The sequence below is a fragment of the Sprattus sprattus genome, assembly GCF_963457725.1.
Source record: "Sprattus sprattus genome assembly, chromosome: 10".
NCBI lineage: Eukaryota > Metazoa > Chordata > Actinopteri > Clupeiformes > Clupeidae > Sprattus > Sprattus sprattus.
In genome coordinates this window covers 25,189,202-25,210,103 of record NC_137908.1, presented here as the reverse complement: position 1 = coordinate 25,210,103, position 20,902 = coordinate 25,189,202, and the positions used below count along the sequence as shown (strand labels likewise).

The window sequence follows — 20,902 nt, the reverse complement described above, 5'->3', positions numbered from 1 at the left end:
TGAAAAGGGTTTATATCCTATGCATTATGTATGACATCTGTGATTGCCATACTGTAACTGTATTCTAGAAGAAGAGTATATGGAGCCCTAGGTGGACCCATGGGTGGGTGTTGTACCACTTCAGACAGCAGACTTTCTTATCTCTGCCACAGCCATGTGTAGCAGATGCTGGGATATGGACTGGAAGTCAGCGCTGACTGTGTTTGTGTTTAAAGTCACATCATGTGACTTGTTTGGGGTGCTGACTAAAGGAAATCAAATTAGAGAGGAAATGTTGCACATTATTCAGGGACTTTTTTGGAAACAAACCAACCCACCAATCGTTTTTTTTTTTCTTTTTCTTCACCCAAAGCCCTAAAGCAGAGCCTGTACAGGGAAGACTGTTGATTTCACAGCCGGATTACTAGAGAAATAGGAGCGTGCGTCAGGTTTCTCCCGACACACGTGACGTGGCCGTGAACTACCGTGCCCTTCTTGGGAGTCTGGTTTCCCACCCTGAGTGGTCCATGAGAGAAATGCCACTTTTATGGGCATTCCAGTGTGCTTATGCGAGAAGATAGTTTTACTGATGTTTTCCTACCTGACGTGGCCCTTTAAAGACCCTCTGAGCTTAGCTGGGGTATTTGGTTGCGTCTAATGTGACAGCAAATGCAGAGTGATTGATAGTCGTAGGGTCATGGAGACCCTTTGCTTTGGCTGCTTTTTTAAGTCTGATTGAGTTATTAATGTTTTTGACAGAACAACCTGTTAAGTCAACCTGCGTGTAACCTTCAAGGCCATGACGTGCACCTGCCCTTGCAGATCAGTGTCAGTGTTTGTGAATTTAATCATACATCTTAAAAGGAGCGTGTAGTCCAACTTCAGATTAAAGAAAAAATTGGGGGTAATAATTTCTCAACTTTACAGAGCAAAGCAGTTCACAACGTGACATTGTGTGTGACATTGTACATCATCCAAGCTCTACAAGCAACTGAATGGATGAATGAATCCTTTTGCCCCCAGATAGTCAGTGGGAGGTAGTAACTACAGGGAATTTCATTATTACCATTACTTCAACATTATTTAATGTTTGTCCTTATTTATTACTTGTCTGTTGCCCTTGCTGCCTTAGCCTTGGAGGGAGAACATTCTGCACGGCAACACGCTCCGCCCCACTCTTCCTCAGGCCACATGGCCTTGGGATAGGCGCTCTGAAGATTTTGAGCTCTACGTCAAGCCCCCACCTGTCTTCCTACCAAAGCCCCCTGTCACCATCCACCTGGCAGGTAAGCTCTCAGTCAACACACATGCTGGAGCGGATGTTTACATGCTCTAAGGCGGGAGGCAGACTAGTGTCAGTGACTTATCAGATCATCAATTCCGAGTCAAAATGGCCATATTTGGTGGCCAAGCAGCGAAGCCACCTATTGGTTTTCTATTTATTATTATTACGCATCATCTTCTTCTGCCATTGGAGTCTATGGCAGCCCCTAGAACCGCATGGTCAAAAGTTGTGAAATTTGGCACATTTGGCAATTTTGGACCAGTCCCCTCATCAATTTCACCAAGTTTCATGTCTCCCACTCCAACCCTCTAGCGCCACCAATGGGTCAAAGTTGAAGATGTATTTACACATGTTACTTTTGAACCATATGCCACATTTTCCACAATGAGGTATCATTGGATTCCCTGGATAGAGACAAATTCAACGCACTCTATGTCATAATACCGAGTTATATAGATTTTCCGCTAGTTTGAATGTTAAGGAAAAGCGTATTTTGCGGACTCCTCCTACAATTCTTGTCGAATCTTCTTCAAAATTGCCACACATGATCTTCAGACCAAGCCTCACAAAAGTTATCCCCTGGCGTTTTGATTTTCACAACCGTTTGTTAGTTACAGTCAATCAAATTGATGTGGCCGAATTGATGTGGCTGCCATTTTGAATGAATGAATATAACGTTTTTGGTGAATATCAAATATTCACCAAATTTGGCACAGATTATCTTCAGACCACAATCACCTCTACTTGTAGTATAGTACTGAATTACTGCTTTTTAAACTGTTTAAACTTGGTCCAAATTTGACAACCATTGCCACAGGAAAAACCGCTTCTATTTTGAAACAGTAATTGAACACTGTGATTTCCATCACCGACAAAAGCTCACTAGGTAAGTGAGTTGGCAGCCTCATCGGTTCGAATCCAGCCTCTGCTAAGTAAATCAAAAGCGTCTTCTGAGTGAATCAAAACTTCTTCTGGGTCATCTGACTAGCTTGGCCACCACATCGCTGCTCGCAGCTATATTCTTAAAAGTGTTTGTAAGTTTGTAAGACTAGCTAGGACTGTTGACAGAATCATTAATGCTGGACTAAGACTACTGGACAGAATCACTAATGCTGACTATGACTATGACTGCTGGAAAGAATCATTAATGCTGACTATGACTGCTGGACAGAATCATTAATGCTGGACTAAGACTGCTGGACAGAATCATTAATGCTGGACTAAGACTGCTGGACAGAATCATTAATGCTGGACTATGACTACTGGACAGAATCATTAATGCTGGACTATGACTGCTGGACAGAATCTTCTGCAGATGTGTTAACCTGACGTCATCATCTACCACAGGAGACCTCCTGAAGCAAGAGCAGCGTGAAGCAGCCTACGCTCAGTACGACAGGTGGCTACGGAAGATCCTGCCAGACAAGCACAACCCTTACAGCCACAGTGTCCCCCAGTTTAAGCTCCACATGAAGAAAGATGGCCTGGATAAGCTCAGTCCCATCCTCAAAGATCAGCCAAAGAAGTACATTCTCGCCAAACACAGAAAGGTCTGTAAGGTGACTCTGAAGAGTTAGGATCTGAATAGACTGGCGTTTGCACAACCTAATGAAGTACTCAGTAGCTTGTGTGAGACCTTAATGCTTAAGCTCCTTTGCTAAACTATTAATGCGGCCCTTAAGAATGTTTGAGCACTTTATTTTTCTACTAGTACAGCTGCCTAAAAGCTGTTTAATGCATTTTAGAGATGTTCTTTATGAGGTGATTGAGACATTGTCCAACATTTGGGTATTGTGTCTGCTCTAACAGTATAATAAGTAAATGTGCGTTTAGCCAAGAAAAGCACATAAACCCTAGTTCTATCAAACCTACAGTGACACACATAATGGTATAGTTATGGACAGAAAACACTTAAGAGAAAGAGAAATAAGAGAAGCTTGGATGTTAGAGAAAAGTGTTTATATCCTATGCAAAAATACTGCATGGCCATACACAACACTTTTAAATTCAAAACAGAACCATCCAGCTGGGTGTCATAAGTCATAAACGGAAATCAAGATGTCTGGTTTTAGTGTGACAGTCTTGTGTGTGTGTGTGTGTGTGTGTGAACAGACTGTTCCTGTCCCGGAGGCCTCAGAGGTAGCCGATGAAGAGAGGCAGAGAAGGGCACCACGTGGCCCTCATGGACAAGAGTCTGACCAGAACAGAAGCAATGTCCCACACCACTCTTCCCAATACAAAAATAACAACCCCTTCAGGTGAATTAAGAAATTAACCTGGCACTGAAGTTGAAGAAAAAAGTAACAAAGACACAAACAAAGTTAGATCGCAGTGCAAAACAGATAGAGAGAGAGAGAGAGAGAGAGAGAGAGAGACAGAGGGGAAAGAGAGAAACTGAGAGAGGGAGAGAGATGGGGAGAAATAAAGAGAGGGAAAGAGGAGAGCGATATATGTATAAACATGATAACAGATCTTCATGTAGTGAATCACACTCATGACTGACTGCAGAGAGATATAAGGATTGCTATTTGAAAATTCGATGCTACTGGGTTAGCAGAACGGGAGACCAGGACAGCATATTACCACGCTGAACTCACACTGCCTGTGCAAGAGCATGCATAATAAACTGGGTGTGTTTTGTGCTTTGGGGGCAGGGGCTACTGGAGGCCGCACTCCTTCCAGTACAAGAGGGAAGCGCTACCACTGAGAGAGGCAGAGCTGGAGGTGTATCACTTTCAGAGCCGCGGAGAGGTCAACAAACCGCCACAGTCCACGGCTGTCCAAACACCGCCAGCCGGGAACGTCCCCGAGACACGAAGCCACAGAGCAGTGGTCCTCCATCTGCATTAATAATAAATACTTAAGGGGCTTCACCCACCCACCCACAGACTCAACAAAGGCTTCCTCTAGACAGCGCGATGAAGTGGCACTTCGGTGGGTTACAGACATGATAAGGCATTTATGTCAGACATCTTCAAATGAAAAACAATATCTAATGAAGAAAAAAGGCACCGGGTACAGGGAAACAAGACACTTTTTTTGTGATGCTGTAGTAGTAGAAGTATATTAAAAACATACTCGAAAATAAAAGATAAGAGTTCTTTAAATATATATTTTTATGGTTTTTGTTTTACTGCTTTTCATATGTACACAGGTTAAATTAACATTGGAACTAAGTTTCATTAAACATTTCAAAACCTGATCTTAATGAGAAAGAGAATGACAGCCAAATGAGAGGGTCGTGAGAAGGACTCGCTTATAGATGGAGCTTGTGGACGAGACCAGAGTGGGGGGATGGAGGCATCATCTGATTAGAACGCAGAAGAGGCAATGGCTCTTCGGATCACAGCTTTTATAAAGTTCTTTCCAATGGATGAGAGCAGACATATGCTCTCTTCTCTAGCACCTCTTGGGCAATCTTCTTTATGTTTGCGTCGTTGTTCTCTGGCGAATCTGTAACGGATATCATTTTATTACAGGACGACCGGAATTCATTTGTTGACTTGATCTAGAGTGATCCTGTATGCTTGAACGAGTCTGACCCAAAGATTTTTTTTTATGAAATTGTAGTGATTAAAACGAGGCTAAATGGAAAAATGTGGACTTTATACGCAACAGTGTAGGGCTGAGAGACGCTTTAGAAGGTCAAGCAGGGAAACAACGATACATGTGTAAGTGTTTTGTCTCAAAATGCTATAAAATGCATTGGGCTGTTCCCAATTACCCTTCTGTGTTGCACTTACTTTTTTGCAGCTGAGTCATCAACAAGTTGTTTTTGAAATAGGCATCCGCGCAGAATGTGTTTGCAAGGAGCACCTTCAGGGAGAACAAAAAAACAATAAAGAAAGAAAGAAAGGAAGAAAGAAAGAAAGAACAACGTGAATTTGTGCTCTGAACTCAGACATGGGGACAGGGAGACAGGCGGGGAGACAGGCAGGGAAATGAGAGAAAAGCTGCCATTGTTCCGCTTTTTGTTGAAACATAGCCACCGAGAGGGGTGCGCTGCACAGGGGTTGTGTGCATTCATCCCATAAGATGCTCTGTGTTCTGCCTGGCATCTGTGCACTGCTAGTGTGTGTGTGTGTGTGTGTATGTGTGTGTGTGTGTGTGAGTGTGTGTGAGAGAGAATCGGATTTAAATAAGATGAGAGGAAATCATCTGCAATGTGAAGGGCAGTGTTCTTTTGTTGTTTTTGGACTGGTCTGTAAAATTGGTAGAGGATGTAACAATTCTTCAATTCCTTAACCAGACCCCAAAATAACTAGCCTGGCCATTACCAGCCTGTGACTCCATTTCATTCCGTCAGTCAGTCTGGCCTAACCCCGTGCATTTTCATTTCCGAGATGGGCGGGTGCTTAGCTTGAGGTTTAAAATCATTGGAGTTCCCCCAATCAGCAACGTTTGGTAAGCATTCGGTAGATTAAACTCTTCCCAAAGCCAGTTGGGAGAAGAGCTACGACGTCCTTTCCAATCATAAAACTTACAAGACAATACTCTTGTTCTCCTTTTAATTTTCTGATGTTCTCGAGAGTTGAGACAACTTTCCCGATAGCTTTTCGTGTCTCTTCCTCCAAGGCGAGTTTTGCGTCACAGCTCTGAACTGTTCTCTGATTGGTGCGGTTGGATTTTGAGGCCGGGAAACGGTTGTCAACGGGGTTGGGCCAGACTGAGTATGAGCTTGAAATCAATTCAGGCGGAAATACGTAGGCTGGTGTCACCAGGCTACAAAATAACCACACTATTCCTCCTCCAACAACATGCCAAATTAAAAAGGTAACCTTTCTGCCTTTGCAGTGCTTTTGTAGTAGCCGTTTCAGATTGATTCAATAAATGGCTGGAGGTAATGTGTAATGTGTAATCTGAGTTTGGCTTAGGCGTTGGCTGAAGTTATGGCTATGATAGGATGATTGTGATGTGGAGAGACAAGACTGGGAGAACACCCACAGTGGAAGGGGAGGATCTGAGAGCTGGAGGAATGGGATCATAAAAGCGTTCAGCAGAACAGCATAAGAGCACGATGCTGCTCAAATCAAAACGATGGGATGCTGAATGACAGCTGGAGGACTTCTAATGGCTCCCATTCGTTTGTAACTTTCTGTACTTTGTAATCACATTTGTGGAGTATTAGAACTGTGTTGGCCGTACAGCTGGAAGTTGAACAGACTTATCAAAGCTAACATGCTTAAACATGGTTTTAATATGGTTATTATTATACATTTCTAACATTCATGATTCATTTGCCTTGAACAGCACTTTTTGGGCAAACTGTTGAAATGTCCGATTATCACCTTTTAGTCAAAATGTGTGAATTATATTATTATTATTATATTATATAATTCATTAAATAGTGAATTGAGTCTGATTCAGTGGTGGGTTGAAGTGGTACCTCGTGGTCGTGGCTCCTGAGGCCGATGCTGATGGAGCGGCTGGATCTGGACAGCACAGCGGTCATGGCGTACATGTTAATGAGCACGTCTGCCACGCGCTTCAGAATCAGCTGCTCGTCCACGATCGACTGAGAGAGGGGAGAGGAGAAAAGTCAGGATTATGATAAACAGAGCAAAAACAGACAGAAAAGGAAAGACAGATATATAGACTATAAAGAGCAACAAGAGATAAGTGGTGATAAAATGACTTAAGACCTGCTTGAGTTATGGCGGTCTTACAATGTCCAGAGGACAAACAATACATGAGCAAGAGACACTCGGAGACAGCAATGCCATCACACAACTACTTGCAACACTATACAGGAGAAGGAGAGGGAGTCAGAGACGGAGAGGTGGAAAGAATCCTGGAGTGAGGGAGCTGCGTGACCGACCCCTTTCCAGTCTTGCCCAGACCGCAGCAGCAGCAGCAGCACACCTTCACTGCCCCCCCCAGCCCGTTCTCCAGGGCAGATGAAAGCTCTGCAGCTGAAAGGTTTACACACATTTTAACTTTCCCTTTTGCATCAAACTGGCATGAAATGTGGTCGGCAATCGGTTCCACTGAAAAAAGACAAACTATTTTTATTTTTGGGGGGGGGGGAGTACGTACTGTTGCCGTCCGACTTCAGGCCTGATTATAATAGCATGGGGCTCAGCGAATCTCCACGGAAACAGAACAGGGTCTAAGGCCAGCTGTCCCACACATGAGCATTACCTCAGTCCAACAGGAAATCGGGGGGCGGGGCGGGGCGGGATGGGGGTGCATTCCCACTCGTCCTAAACACAGCCCACACTAATTACCCCAAGCCTGTTCCCGTAGTAACTAACAGCACATTAAGGGACCGTGAAAAAATGGCATCTCAAAAATGTGCGTAGGAAGTGAGTGCGTCATAGAAATCAGCTTTCACCCTCCCTACCTCTTTCTTTCTCTCTCTCTCAAAAGAAAGTAGAGGGAAAATGTGCTTCCGCTGAGATGATCAAAATAATTAAAATGACGAAAGACTGAGATCAAAGAGCAAATAGTGACGCCGTGGATCTTAATGAATGTGCAGAGTGAAATGAGAGCTTGATGCAGAGGATGTTACATCACCTTTCCAAATCTGTACAACAGGCCCTCCACAGTGGAGCTAAAGAACGCCACATTCTCCTCAAGCTTCTTTGCACTGTCCTGAATGAAACAACAGTACAAGACAAAACAGCAGTCAGTCACCAACATACAATCACAGCAGAAATGTCTTCATAGCTCATGGTGACAACTTGATTCTGATACATTATCTGTTTTGAGTTTCAGAGAGAGGTAATCAATGATAATATAATTCCGTGACATGGCTTGGTGCCAGGTTGCATGTCCTAAAAGCGTTGTTATGTTATCACCGTGGCAACTAGGAGAGTGAGTGTTGAAAAAAATAAATAATATGCTTTCAGTAAATGGTCATGAGGCCCTAGCCTTACAGCTTAATGTAAGAGTCAGTGCGTGTGACTGTGTGCTCGCTCACCTGCAGGCTGGCATGGACCACGCCATCCTTCCCAGTCAGACCCAGATCCTGATGCCTGCCCAGAGTCTGTCGCAGCTTATTGCCCAGGATCTCAAAGGCCACGCCGACATTCCCACTCTTCATCTCCCTGACAAGAGGCAAAATGAAATGGACAGAAAGAGGTGAGGAGGAGGAAGAGACAAAAGGAGGGAGAGAGGATCACAGATGGGTACGCAGACACACACATATGAACACACATGGAGACATAGACAGGCACACCCAAACGTGACAGTCATGTATTGTTCTTTGGACAGACATATTGATTGCCAGACTGATCGACAGGCTGATAGAAAACTACTTTCCTGGTTGTGTAAGTACTTACTTGATCTTCCCAGTCAGCACTTTGCCAGCATACTGCATGCCTGTGAGCGCAATGTACATCCTCAGGATCTCATTGGTGCCCTAAGCAGGAAGAGGGGCACATTGTTCAGTGGATGCTCTTCGACTTCAGCAGCATATAAACTCCCTACCCTATCCTTCACCTTGCAGCCTCAGTCTAATTAATTAACCACCCTCCCTTCTCCGACTCCTTGGGCTCACTGCGTGGGCAACAGTGCTCCCTCTGGTGGCCACACTGGGGAGAGACACCTCAGGACAGTTGCCAAGTCCTTTTCCTGTCTCATGATTGGAGCCAGGTGCTTCGCTCTGCTTTCATTCTGCAGAGTATGGCATGTTGAGAGGAGGAGGGGTTGTCCCACATCACGTTACAAAGTTTAACCAGTACGGTTGGCTACCGGCCAACTCCTACACGGGAACGCCAACATTTTGAGCCCTCAGCACTAACGCAAGAACATGCAACAAGAACAAGAGGTAAAAACAGGGTCCTGGAACTCTCAGTGTTTGCGCACTGGAACTATCCACCAAAGAATAAAAACAATAATAAAGTACCCAAACTGGGAATGGCAAACTGGAGACATGTCCTTTACACATGTTCTACTCCCTCTATAGGACATTAAGCATTCCCCTTCAAAGCAATGATCTGAAATTTGAGACTTGTTTTGTGTACCATTTGGGGCTATTGGGGGTTGTAGTTTTGCATTTTTCTCTGTTCTAAGGGTCTAGAAACGTTCAATGCCAGGTCTATGGGAACAGCGAAATATATTTTTTGCCCTTTGATTCCACTGGAGATTACCTCAAAGATGAGTAGGATGCGGCAGTCCCTGAGGTAGCGCTCGTAGGGGTAGTTCTTTGTGTAGCCCAGGCCGCCCAGGACCTGCAGTGCCTCACTCACACACACCCAGCCACCCTCTGAACTGAACACCTGCGGTGAGATCACACAGTGGGACTCAGTTACACAACTAAACACACATACAGACGAACGCACACACTACGTTCAACCACATACTTGCAGCAAATAGTTAGTACAGTAATCAGGCACACGCACATGCACACCAAATGGACCAGCTGCAGCAAGATCAGTCAGCAGAGCTATGTTAAAGTCACACACATTCTCTGAAGTGCACTCTGGCAGCAAGTTCATGTTTACACACTTCGGACAAACACATCCATGTTTGATGTGAATTCCTTAAATGCTTCAGCCTAAGACCAAACAAACTTGTTCCAAGTTAATTTTTTGAATTAGTCAGATCCCAGAAATCATTCACTGACATGCTCACATAATATACAAAAACCTAGAACATACATAACATAACATACCAACCTGAGGTCAGAGTTTAACTGATGTTAGCTACATAACCATCTCACCTTGACCATGGCTGCCTCAAGAGAACAATCCGGAAGCCCTGGCCTATCCATCATCCCAGCAGTGAGGTAGGCCATACTCTCCATCACAAAGGCATTCAGAGCCATGACAGCAAACTTTTCCTACGCACACGCACACGCACACGCACACGCACACGCACACGCACACACACAAACAGATATTTCTCTCTATTTTACAATAACAAACAGCTGGTGTTCCATGTCAGACCTGGAATAGGAAATAAATGAATTTCGGGGACACTGATGACACATTTGGTTTAATACTGAACATTCTATAACCATTTAAATTATTGTGCATATAGAATGTGTTACTGCCCTTATAAGCAGGGGCGGCCTTTCCTACAGGCGGGTTAGGCGGCCGCCTAGAGCGCCATCTAGAGGGGGAGCGCCAAATAATGCGCCCGAAAAAGAAAAAAAAAACACAATTTTTTTTTTTTTCACGGACGCATAAGTTGGCGCTCCTTCTATAGCTCCAACCAATATTTTGACATAAAAAAAATAAATCTAACTTTAGGGTAAAATGAGCCAAAATTCGATAACGGAGGGCTATGTTCTTCATTGGTATTGTTAAATCATGCTAGCATAGCGTAGGGTGACCAGATTTGAGTTGGTGAAAAAGAGGACACTTCAGCGGTGACAGTCGGGGGGGGGGGGGTATGCTATTATCAAGGGCCCTAGTGCGCGCTATTTACTAGATAAGAGGCGCGCGCACACACACACCATTAGGCGTATATATATATATATATATATAAAAGTTAAACTTTCCTATGTTGTAATTATGTATAATCCATTGTGTCATCTCTCCTTTTGCTAAAGATAAAGCAACAACAAACTCTAATAGCTGGCCTCCCTCTCATTAATATTAATGTCTTAATATTAATGTATCTACCAATACATAGGCCTATTACCAGAAATGTGTTGGATTCTATAGTCGAATTAGTTACTAAGGCTATTGTATTGGGAAAGTAGACATGTGAAAAAGAAAGCTATCAACAATAGCACTCTGACACACTAACGTAAACAAACGGTCAAAGTGCTGAAAGGTTCTTTAAAAACACTTATGAAAGGCACGATTTGTTGCGGCGGCACAGCAGCTTTACCAACATCTGAAAAACACATATGGGCCATTCTACCGAATTCGTGTAATATGCAGTCCCTCGACAATAAAAACTATTTACAAAACAATTAGGTATTTAGGCATAGATATTTAATTAGAAAATGTTATGGTCTATATAAACCCAATGCATTACATGAGATAGTGATAAGCTAAATATATACAAAATCATCATTTATAGGGTACTTTCTATTGGGAAGTAGCTGTCCCCAACCCTGACATCTAAATTTCAATGCCTTTAAATAACACTTTTCAATTTTTTTAGATTTTTTTCAATGATTTCATTTCAAAGATCTTTATGATTGGGTTGAAACAGAACTTGGAATATTTAGATTTATTGTGGGTTTAATTTTTAAATCAATTTTCTATACTCAAAAAATCATGTCCCTAGTTTTCATGTCACTACCGAAACACAAGAGTTTTAGTCCATTGGCTGAGCCTGTGTTTTAGCCACGACTCTGCATTTTTGGCCATGCAGTGACACTGCATCTCTGACCCTCATGGTTGAATGGTAAGTAGCTAAATCCCATAGTTTTTGTATAAATGTGTTCCAAAGTCTGAAAATCGACGTGTAACCTTAAGAATTGTCACTACCGAAACGCATGTTTTCTTCAATTAAGTAAACCTTTTGGGGTTTCATGGAAAATCTTATGTTTGTATGTGTGTTCACCTCTTCAAAGACGTATTTGCATGCCGTGTGCTTGTTAGAATTCTTTATTTATGCTTAAAGTTAGCTAGAATTGTCACTACCGAAACAGTCACTACCGAAACATATGGTAGTGACCTGATGATTTCAGTAGTGACAAAATGAAATGGTAAGTAGTTCAATCCCATCATTTTTAAATAAATGTGTTGTGTGGACTAAAGGGCGGCCCAGAGCACCTTTTGGAAGATTTTGGGAGAGAAATGAACATCCATCCAACAGTGCAGTCACTACCGAAACACTGGATGTCACTACCGAAACAGTGCAGCACTACCGAAACACAGGATGTTTTGTAAAAAATTAAGTATATTGAGTAATCAACTAAATTGTTATGATACTGATTGGATTAATGTATGTTCAATTTCATCAATGAACAACTCTGGAATCAATATGATCAGTATTTTGCATTGTACAAAGAAATATTGCACTTAGATTTTGTTGAATTGTATAAATTGAACTTGAAAGTTTGGTAAAAAATTCATTTTTATGGATTTCATTGTAAAAACCTTCAAGAAATATTTGTAAAAATACTCTTCAGAGAAGGGAAGGAAACACAATCTGAACAGGTCAATAATAATACTTTTTTACTATAGTAAATGTGTTGTTTCGGTAGTGACAATTTTTGGAAGAGGAAAAACATTCCAACACATTCTGAAAATACAATATAAAAATTGACTGTTCTTTTACTAGATAAGTGTACTTTAGATATGGTCCAATATACATACGAACAAAGTTTTGGGAATAAAACATAAAAAAAATAAAAAAAATTCCGACCTGACTTTGCACCAATTCGGTAGAATGGCCCATATACAATGAAACAGGTGCTCGGCGGCGACCTATCATTCAGGGCCTGTTTTGGAGCAGATTGCCTAGCAGTCCGTAGTCTCCCAATTTGCCAAGATGCAGGTTGTGAATATCATTCCCTAAAATCCACCTTCGGTAAGGTGTGCAGTGCACTGCTCTGCTATTGTTTCTGACATATGTGACAGTGGTAACAGCCGAGTAATCTTTTTCCAAATTGAAACTCAATAAGACCTACCTACCTGGCCGCATGGAGCAGGAGAGGCTGGCTATCCTTTCCATTGAAAAAGCATATCATGCATCACCACCTTTATGTTTGAAAGGTGCTTGCCTGTGTACTTTGCCTCTAGGTCTTGACGTTTAGATTTTGCATCATTAGATCGTCTAGTCACATGATCAAATAGAGACTTGACATTGGACATCAAAATATTACCCACAAATCATTGCATATCTGTATATGACAACAATACCAATGAAAATAAGAAATTATTCATTTAATTGAATCGGTTTTTTTAATAGTTTCCATAGTTTATGTAGGATAAGCATATAATTGTGTTATAGATTGCTACTGACTATTTCCTTTCTACAAAATAATGGCCACCATGACCGAGATAGGTTGGCCATTCCGAGGGTATATATAGCATATGGTAGACTACCCTTGATGAGCTATAACCAGTCATTGGCCGCTGGTGTGTTTCCTCAACCCTTCAACTGTTGGTCGCCGCGGTAATTTCAATATACAGACTCATTCGACGAGGCAAAATCCCGGACAATTTAGGAATCCCTGCCGGACGTTTTTTATAGGTCTCAAAAAGAGGACATGTCCGGGAAAAAGAGGACGTCTGGTCACCCTAGCATAGCGAGACATTTGGTGCGAATGTGTGTATATCCTCTGAAGAGGATTAACCCCAACGGCGTGCATGACTAGACGGACCGGATCACAGAACACATCGATATATCTCTTTCACGTCGGAAAGACAGGTGAAAGTAATGATATTACAATCCCGCAAGGTGCAGGGAAGTCCACTTATGATGTACAATACACATTAAGGGTTGCTACAATATGTTATCATGAAAACACTAATGATGAACACAGTATTTCAGAGATCAAACTGATTTTGGAGAAACAGTGTATAATGAGCAGATAAACAACACGTGGGAAAACATTCATACAACTTCTTCAGGGGGTTATCAAACATTATTGTGAATGAGAACATGTACATGGATTTATGGGAACAGCCGCTAGACAGGTCCTCGTCTGTTGCAACTAATTACAAATCAAACTTCTTCCAACAATATCACATAGGCCTATGCGCAAAGTAACGTATTCTTTTAACGACATTGAAGCGAGGAAATACATTTCGCCACAGAGCTAAATTTAACAAATAATGATAATACTGACTGTAACATGCCGGCATAGTCGCCCCATAATGCCGTGCGGCGGGCGCATATACTTTTCTATGTGTGATAATGCACTAACGATGTACCTGTTCCTTACTGTTCTTATTGCATGTCGTTGTTCTGTGTTGGGACTGAGTTTATACAGGTGTGTGACGGTAACACAGTCTATTTGCTGCGATCGTTGTGTTTATGTGAAATAATTGCAGTCTTGGGGGGGGGGGGGGGGGGGGCGCCAGGAGTGAAGCTCGCCTAGAGCGCCTAATGTGCTAGGGCCGCCCCTGCTTATAAGTACCCATAAGCATCATCAAGGTCCCCAGCAAAGTAGGAGGGATGGCCACTTAATTTCATTTCACTCCTTCCATCTCTGAAGACTCAAATTATGTAGCAATAAGAGATGACAGATTATGATGATTGACTGTTAAGGGATTACAAATACCTGAATCATTCCGAAATCACTCAGTTTCCTGTTGAACTGTTTCCTTGTGCATGCATACTCTGCAGTCAGCTCTGTATAGAACAAAACAGGTGACAGAGACAGCAGCCTTTTAACTCCCATTTAACTTATTTAATTTAATTGAATTTAATTAAATGTAATACTTTTTAAACAAATATTATAGGACAAGCCCATTGAAATCTGAAAACAACTTTGCAGAGTTCTTAATGTTTATTCCGTGGGTGAGTTACGAAATGCATTACACCCGAATTGTACAACACCTCTTTCAGAAACACAGACACGAATTCTAGAACTCTCTCCATGTGAAGTAATTTGCTCTCACCAATCAGCTTCTTGATCATCCCAGCGCCGGAACTGCCCATGCTGAAGCGGCCGTTATTCAGGATGTTCATGGCCACCTACACACACACACACACACACACACACACACACACACACACACACACACACACACACTTGGTATGCAAACTCTGACAGAACGGCAACTTCATTAAAGGGCTCACGTCAACAGCGAAACTCAACAAACAAGGCAAAAAAGAAGAAGCTCGCACAGCAGCTCATTTTCAAACTCCTCGGATTGGTTCAGAAGAGGGGGGCTGGCTGTTCCATTCTCAAACTGCATACTGATGAGACGGCTCATAATCAGTGGGTGAGAGGACCCTTTTCGTTCTCTCCCTGGAGGGAACCTCAGAGCGTGCCGATGCAGCCAAGCTGAACCCCCTAATTGCGAGCAGTGGCGGACCTAGTCATTTGGGGGCCTAAGGCGAACATAGCCAGGGGCCCTCTTCATCCGTCATTTTAATGCAAAAAAAAAAAGGGCCACCTCAAAGCAGGGGCGGACTGGGGGAAAAAAGTGGCCCGGGAGTTGTCTGTCAGAGCGGCCCACTTAATATACGGCGCGTTGCCCGCTCAATGTATGCAAAATACCCATACACTTAACATAATTTTGGATGATTACAAAGAAATAACATTATATATGTTTTTTAATAACATTTGGATCCACAAATTTGCCTGGATGGACACATGGAATAAAATGATACTGGCTATTGTAACACTCCAAGGTAGGTATAGTTTGCTAGATGAATATGCTTAACTCTGGGCTAGTATCAGATGGTTAGGCCTATATGTATAACTACAGAGCCTTTAGGAATAAATGTCAGCAGAGAAAGAGTACACAATTTTTTTGATAATGATTAGGGCGACCTACATTAAGCAATATAAAATGTTTTGTAGGCTGATTAACTCATACAGCAATACCTTTTTGTATAGTAGATGGCAGCACACAATCAAAATATTTCCCCTCTACCTACATAGCTACAGTAGCTAGTTATATGGAAGAAAGTTGCATTCAGGAGCCTTCATAAGCAAACATGATTTGGCTCCACATTAAATTATCCCACTTTTTCATTATCCACATGTCTCAAATGTTGTATGATGCAACATAGCTTAACAGGACACATCAAATATGTCCAGTAACAACGTAAAGAAGGGGGCAACATATAAGTCAAAACCAACTATATTTATTGACTGATCTCGAAAGTATTGGCTTACAAAAGCTAAATAAGTCTTCACAAAGAAAATAACTCAGTGTTAGGGCAAAAAGCGAACATTCACACTGTACAACCTATGAAAAGTGACAGTGGTAGCCTACAAATAAAGAAATACAGACCGCGTTAGCCACTTCACAGCGTGCTAGCCATGATTTTCTTTCGTTCCAATTCTTGTAGAAACCTGTTGAATTGATACATTTGGTGTAGGAAGTCCTAATTGTTTTGTTGTCAATTTATCTTAATTAGTACGCCGACAGAGGAAAAAAATCTCCTTTTCCTGAAAGCAGTTCGTCGCCACAATCGCCCTTAAGGTCCGCCGCCACTGGTTTGAACTTTATTGTAGAAATGAACAGAACAGAACATACGATGGGGTGTAAACATCAGTGGTAATGGTAGTGTTGCATGCTGGGTGTGTGATTATGTGTGTGTGTGTAGGGGTGTTAAAGGTGTCTACGAGCGAGACACGCAAGTATTAGGCTAGAGTGATTGACATTTAATAACAAATAAACATAAGACTGACGGAGGAGATTAGAAAATAGTAAGAAAATAGTAACCATGAGTGTGAATATAGGTCACTAGGAGTAGTATAAATAGCAGACAGTGATTCCTATTAGTTATCATTAGAGGTATATAATGTATTCGGTGAAGCAAGGAAAACTGTCGCGACTGACGATATCTGCGGGAGGGCCGGTTGGTTATAGACTTGGGCCATCCCATCGGCCCATCGGTGCCTGGGTGGGCAATTTATCGGGGGCCTTCTGCTGGGTGGGGGCCTAAGGCAGTTGCCTAGTTCGCCTCTATGGTAGGTCCGCCACTGATTGCGAGAGGCTGCTCCAATCCTTGAATACATTACCTTAAATCCACCGCCGACTTCTCCAATAACATTCTCCACAGGCACCTTGGTGTCTTCAAAAGTCACCTCGCAAGCTGGAAAGAAAACAACAAAAGTGTTGACAAAAACAACAACAAAAGACTGAGCCAAGTCCAACTCAAACCATCTCTACTGACATTGTTTTTCCCAAGGACACTACACCTCCTTCAGGACAAGGTTGTGCAGAATCTGTGTATGCTGCCACTTAACCCATTATTCCTGAGTGTTCATAATTAGCACACAATATTTACAGGGTTCCGTTAAAGGCCTAGTTTGAGTTAACAGGTAAAACAAACTCTAGGTAAATGTAGGTCTTTACTGACTCATTACGAGTCACATCAGTTAGCAAATTAGCATTAACATGAATGAACACAACAAATGGGTCTAACGGCTATGTTCTGCAGAACTGAACGTCGCATATAAGTAACATTCATTGTGTTCAAAAGGTGCATCAAGCTATATCTGTTAATCTGCAGGACAACATGGCATACTACTCAAAATATTTCACTGTTAATTGTTATTATGCATTACTAATTAAACAAGAGGTCCAGCCAGCCATGTGTCATGGGTTCTTAGACTGAAAGCCAGGCATACTGTTGGAGCCGCGGATGCCAAGCTTGTCCTCTGGCTTGCCACTGGTGATGCCACCGAATGCCCTCTCCACGATGAAAGCAGAAATCTTGTCTTTCTTCTGCCCGTCTTTGTCCACCACCTCAGTCCGGGCAAACACTGTCATTAGGTCTGCAAAGCCACCATTTGATATCCATATCTAAACAACACAGACAAGTCCTTCAGCATCCTACTGATTGATTCAATGACTGAGGGGAACATCACCAACTCTCCCTCTCTCTGTCAACAAAGACTGACACACACAGAATACCAGCATGTAGTCCGCACAATGAAAAAACAAAACAAGCAAAACATTTTGCTTTAAATGTTGAAACTTTAAAATCCATTCCCATGTAGCTTTCACATCTTTAACTGGGTGCTTTCTTTAATCTAACATGTCTGTCACCTTTGACCCATTTAATAGGTAGTGAGTCCCGTCCTCTGACAGCGTTGCTTTGGTCTGAATAGAGGCAGCGTCACTCCCACTGAAACACAGACAGACAGACAGACAGACAGACAGACAGACAGACAGACAGACAGACAGACACACACACACACACACACACACACACACACACACACACACACACAAAGTGATATCAGTGATGAGTGACATAAATCATTGTAACATGATCAGTGGAAGCAATTTTACCTCCCAGGCTCTGTAAGGCAGAAGGCAGCAACGTTCTCCCCTGTTGCCAGTTTGGGCAGGTACTTGGCCTTCTGCTCCTCAGTTCCAGCAATCAGAATCCCCTAAGAAAAAAAAAATCTTTATAAGCCATTAAGGGTGAATCTGAACTAAATAACTTCCCCTATTACGTTCCCCAACTTCATCATTGATCAATATGTCAAAGGCCAGCTAAGACAAGTTAGGTCATGGAAACTTTCACATTACCTTTCTGCATTATTCCAAAACAAAATAACTTCCCTCAGTCCAAGGCCATAGTACCTTTTCTGCTTATAGTACAGCGATCAAGTTCAATCTACCATTTGTTTATTTGCCTTAAATTTCTTCATATTAATGCCATTCAGCTTCACAGAGGAGCAATACAACAAAGTTTGAGAGAAATACATCACATCCAGCATCAGCCTACGAACCTTCAAACCAATAGCTTGATGAGCTGCAAGTGTGACAGCGATGGAACCATCCAGAGATGTGATCTCCCCCAGACGGGCATACATGGTGTTGGACAACCCCAGTCCACCTGAAGAACAAAGTTTCTCCACATTAAAGTTCAAACTCCCTTTCTGTCCATCTTTCGCAAAAAATGCAGGATCAGTGTGAGGCTTTAAACCATACAATAGAATCGGAGTAGCTTACCATAGTCTTCAGGGATCTGAATCCCGAACAGCCCCAACTCCTTCAAGCCATTCAAAGTTTCAGGTGGAATCTTGGCCTCGTGGTCTATCCTCTTCGAATCGACTTAAATACAAAATACATTATGGGTCAGCATTAAAAGAATTGGCCGCATATTAACTTGTTACTTGGCGCTAGAAAATATATCAGGAGTAAATCAGTTGAGATCAGAAATAAGACGCTATGATCCTAGTAACAGCATTATTAGAATCCTATGTACCATCCTCATTGAAGAACTTCTCCACAGGGGCAACGAATTGATTTATTTCTTCTAATTCCTCATTTGTAATTTCCGGGTAGGGGAAAACTTCATCCTGCAAATAACAGAGGGCGTATATAATCAGTGAGAAACCCATATTAACGTTTACCTGGTCCACCCTAAAAAGCAGGGTGTCGTCACAATCTCTTACCTTTCCGTTAGCGAAAGCTAGGTAAAGTTAACGCAATTGATTTTGCTGGCTGGCTAGGGTTATCCTTGTTAGAACACTAGCAGGTCAAACTTTAAAGGTAACATTTTATTTCCGAAATTCTCACACCAATGTCCAGATGAAGGTCAAAGAAAAGTCCGTCTAATTTAGCTATGAACTGTCAACCAGTTAGACTGAACATCACCTTACCTTGTTTACTTTACCAAGAAACAAATCTTTGGCATATGCAAGGTTCCTTGAGTTGGTTTTGATTGAGCGTTGCAACTGAAGATGTGACAGGGGTTCTTTTCTCGTTTGTCCGATTTGAGGTCTTATTAATCTTCTTCCAACTTTAAGCGAGTTAGATAAAACGAAAAGCCTATTCAGACTCATTGTCTATGACAAAACTGTTTTCGCCGTTTCCTTAATAGAATTTGACGAAAAAAGACAGAGGTTAGCCGCTGTTGTGTAGTGGATGGAAGGAAACCTTTCACCTATTTCTGTCGCACAGTAATGACGTCACAGTTGTGTTGGGTAACCCGTCGGCTAGTGCGATTCCAGTATGGCCACTAGATGTCAATCTTTATAACAATAACAACTACAGTTATTCTCAATTGCTTTGGCACATTTTTCCAATCACTGTTTACCTTTTCAAAACAGCTCACACACAGCCCTTAACAGAAGCTGAAATGACACAAACACTATATGATGTTTGCAGAATCACACACCCATCAAAACCAAACATTTCCTTCAAAACCTACAATTTGTGCTCAATTGAAAATGTTTTTTTTTCTCATTTATTTAACAATGGATAACAAAACTCAAACTACAGCTTTCAATATCAACCTCTGAAACCATCACTTTACGTAACTTGTGTGCAACACCCTCACAGTATTGACTATTTTACCACTGACAACGTACTACAATTTGGGTTTTGTACTGAGCACTCCTACTTAAGGAATATATACTGTCAGAAAGTATTTGAAATCTGAAAATTTGTATACAGAAAAATATCGTAGTTCTGTTTTAGTATTGCTAAACACTATAAAATGTATTCTAAACAAGGACCTGTCAACACCATTGATTATGCAGAGCTGCAAACTCTCACGCTTTCGCCGTGAGACACACGCTTTTGCATGTTTTCACACGCTCTCACGCCGCACAGTCAATTTCTCACGCAAAAATGTTTTGGGTCGAGATGCGTTCGTTCCTTGAACTCCCCGACGATAGATGGGACACAAATTACAAATGTAAAAAAGAGAGAAGAGAAAGCAATTACCAAATGTTTAGTTGTGTAGCCACCACCACGGGCTCAAGCCAGTCAACCAGGCAGGGCGGCAAGCCCGCATGCGGCTCTTTGCCGGCTGACGTGCGGCTAGGCTCCTGCTCGAGTGCTCACTGACTTTTCTCTTGGTGTACAGAATTTTCATATTGTAAAATAAGCATCTAAAATGCACATTTTGCACGCAAAATATTTGGAAATACAGACAAAAAGCTGTCCGATTTGAATGGGGTATTTATTCATGTATATTTTGTCATCACGCGATCTAGATGTCTTCAACTAACGTAAATGCAGAGATGGCAAAGGGTAGAAGCTGCTCCTAAGCTTTCTCTCCCAGGGCAGGGTGCTCCTGCTTCACACACATCCAAAACATAATCCTAGCAGATGTCTTCATCAATGTTTATTT

At 42.1% G+C, this 20,902-nt stretch overlaps 1 protein-coding gene across 1 annotated transcript; it reads right to left on the bottom strand.

Annotated features, from left to right (window-relative positions):
• Positions 1 to 3,206: 3,206 nt before the first annotated feature.
• On the bottom strand, positions 3,207 to 19,711 carry acad9 (acyl-CoA dehydrogenase family, member 9). The gene is made up of 18 exons (XM_080846612.1): positions 19,425 to 19,711; positions 19,028 to 19,121; positions 18,772 to 18,873; positions 18,549 to 18,655; positions 18,103 to 18,203; positions 17,857 to 17,935; positions 17,436 to 17,610; positions 16,824 to 16,897; positions 14,743 to 14,818; positions 14,403 to 14,473; positions 9,930 to 10,049; positions 9,358 to 9,486; positions 8,548 to 8,627; positions 8,187 to 8,313; positions 7,781 to 7,858; positions 6,651 to 6,779; positions 5,008 to 5,080; positions 3,207 to 4,717 (listed from the first exon to the last, which is right to left on the bottom strand). Exons 1-18 carry the CDS (start codon positions 19,605 to 19,607, stop codon positions 4,617 to 4,619), a joined length of 1,899 nt encoding a protein of 632 aa, XP_080702738.1. The 5' UTR covers positions 19,608 to 19,711; the 3' UTR covers positions 3,207 to 4,616.
• Between the last annotated feature and the right edge of the window lie 1,191 nt (positions 19,712 to 20,902).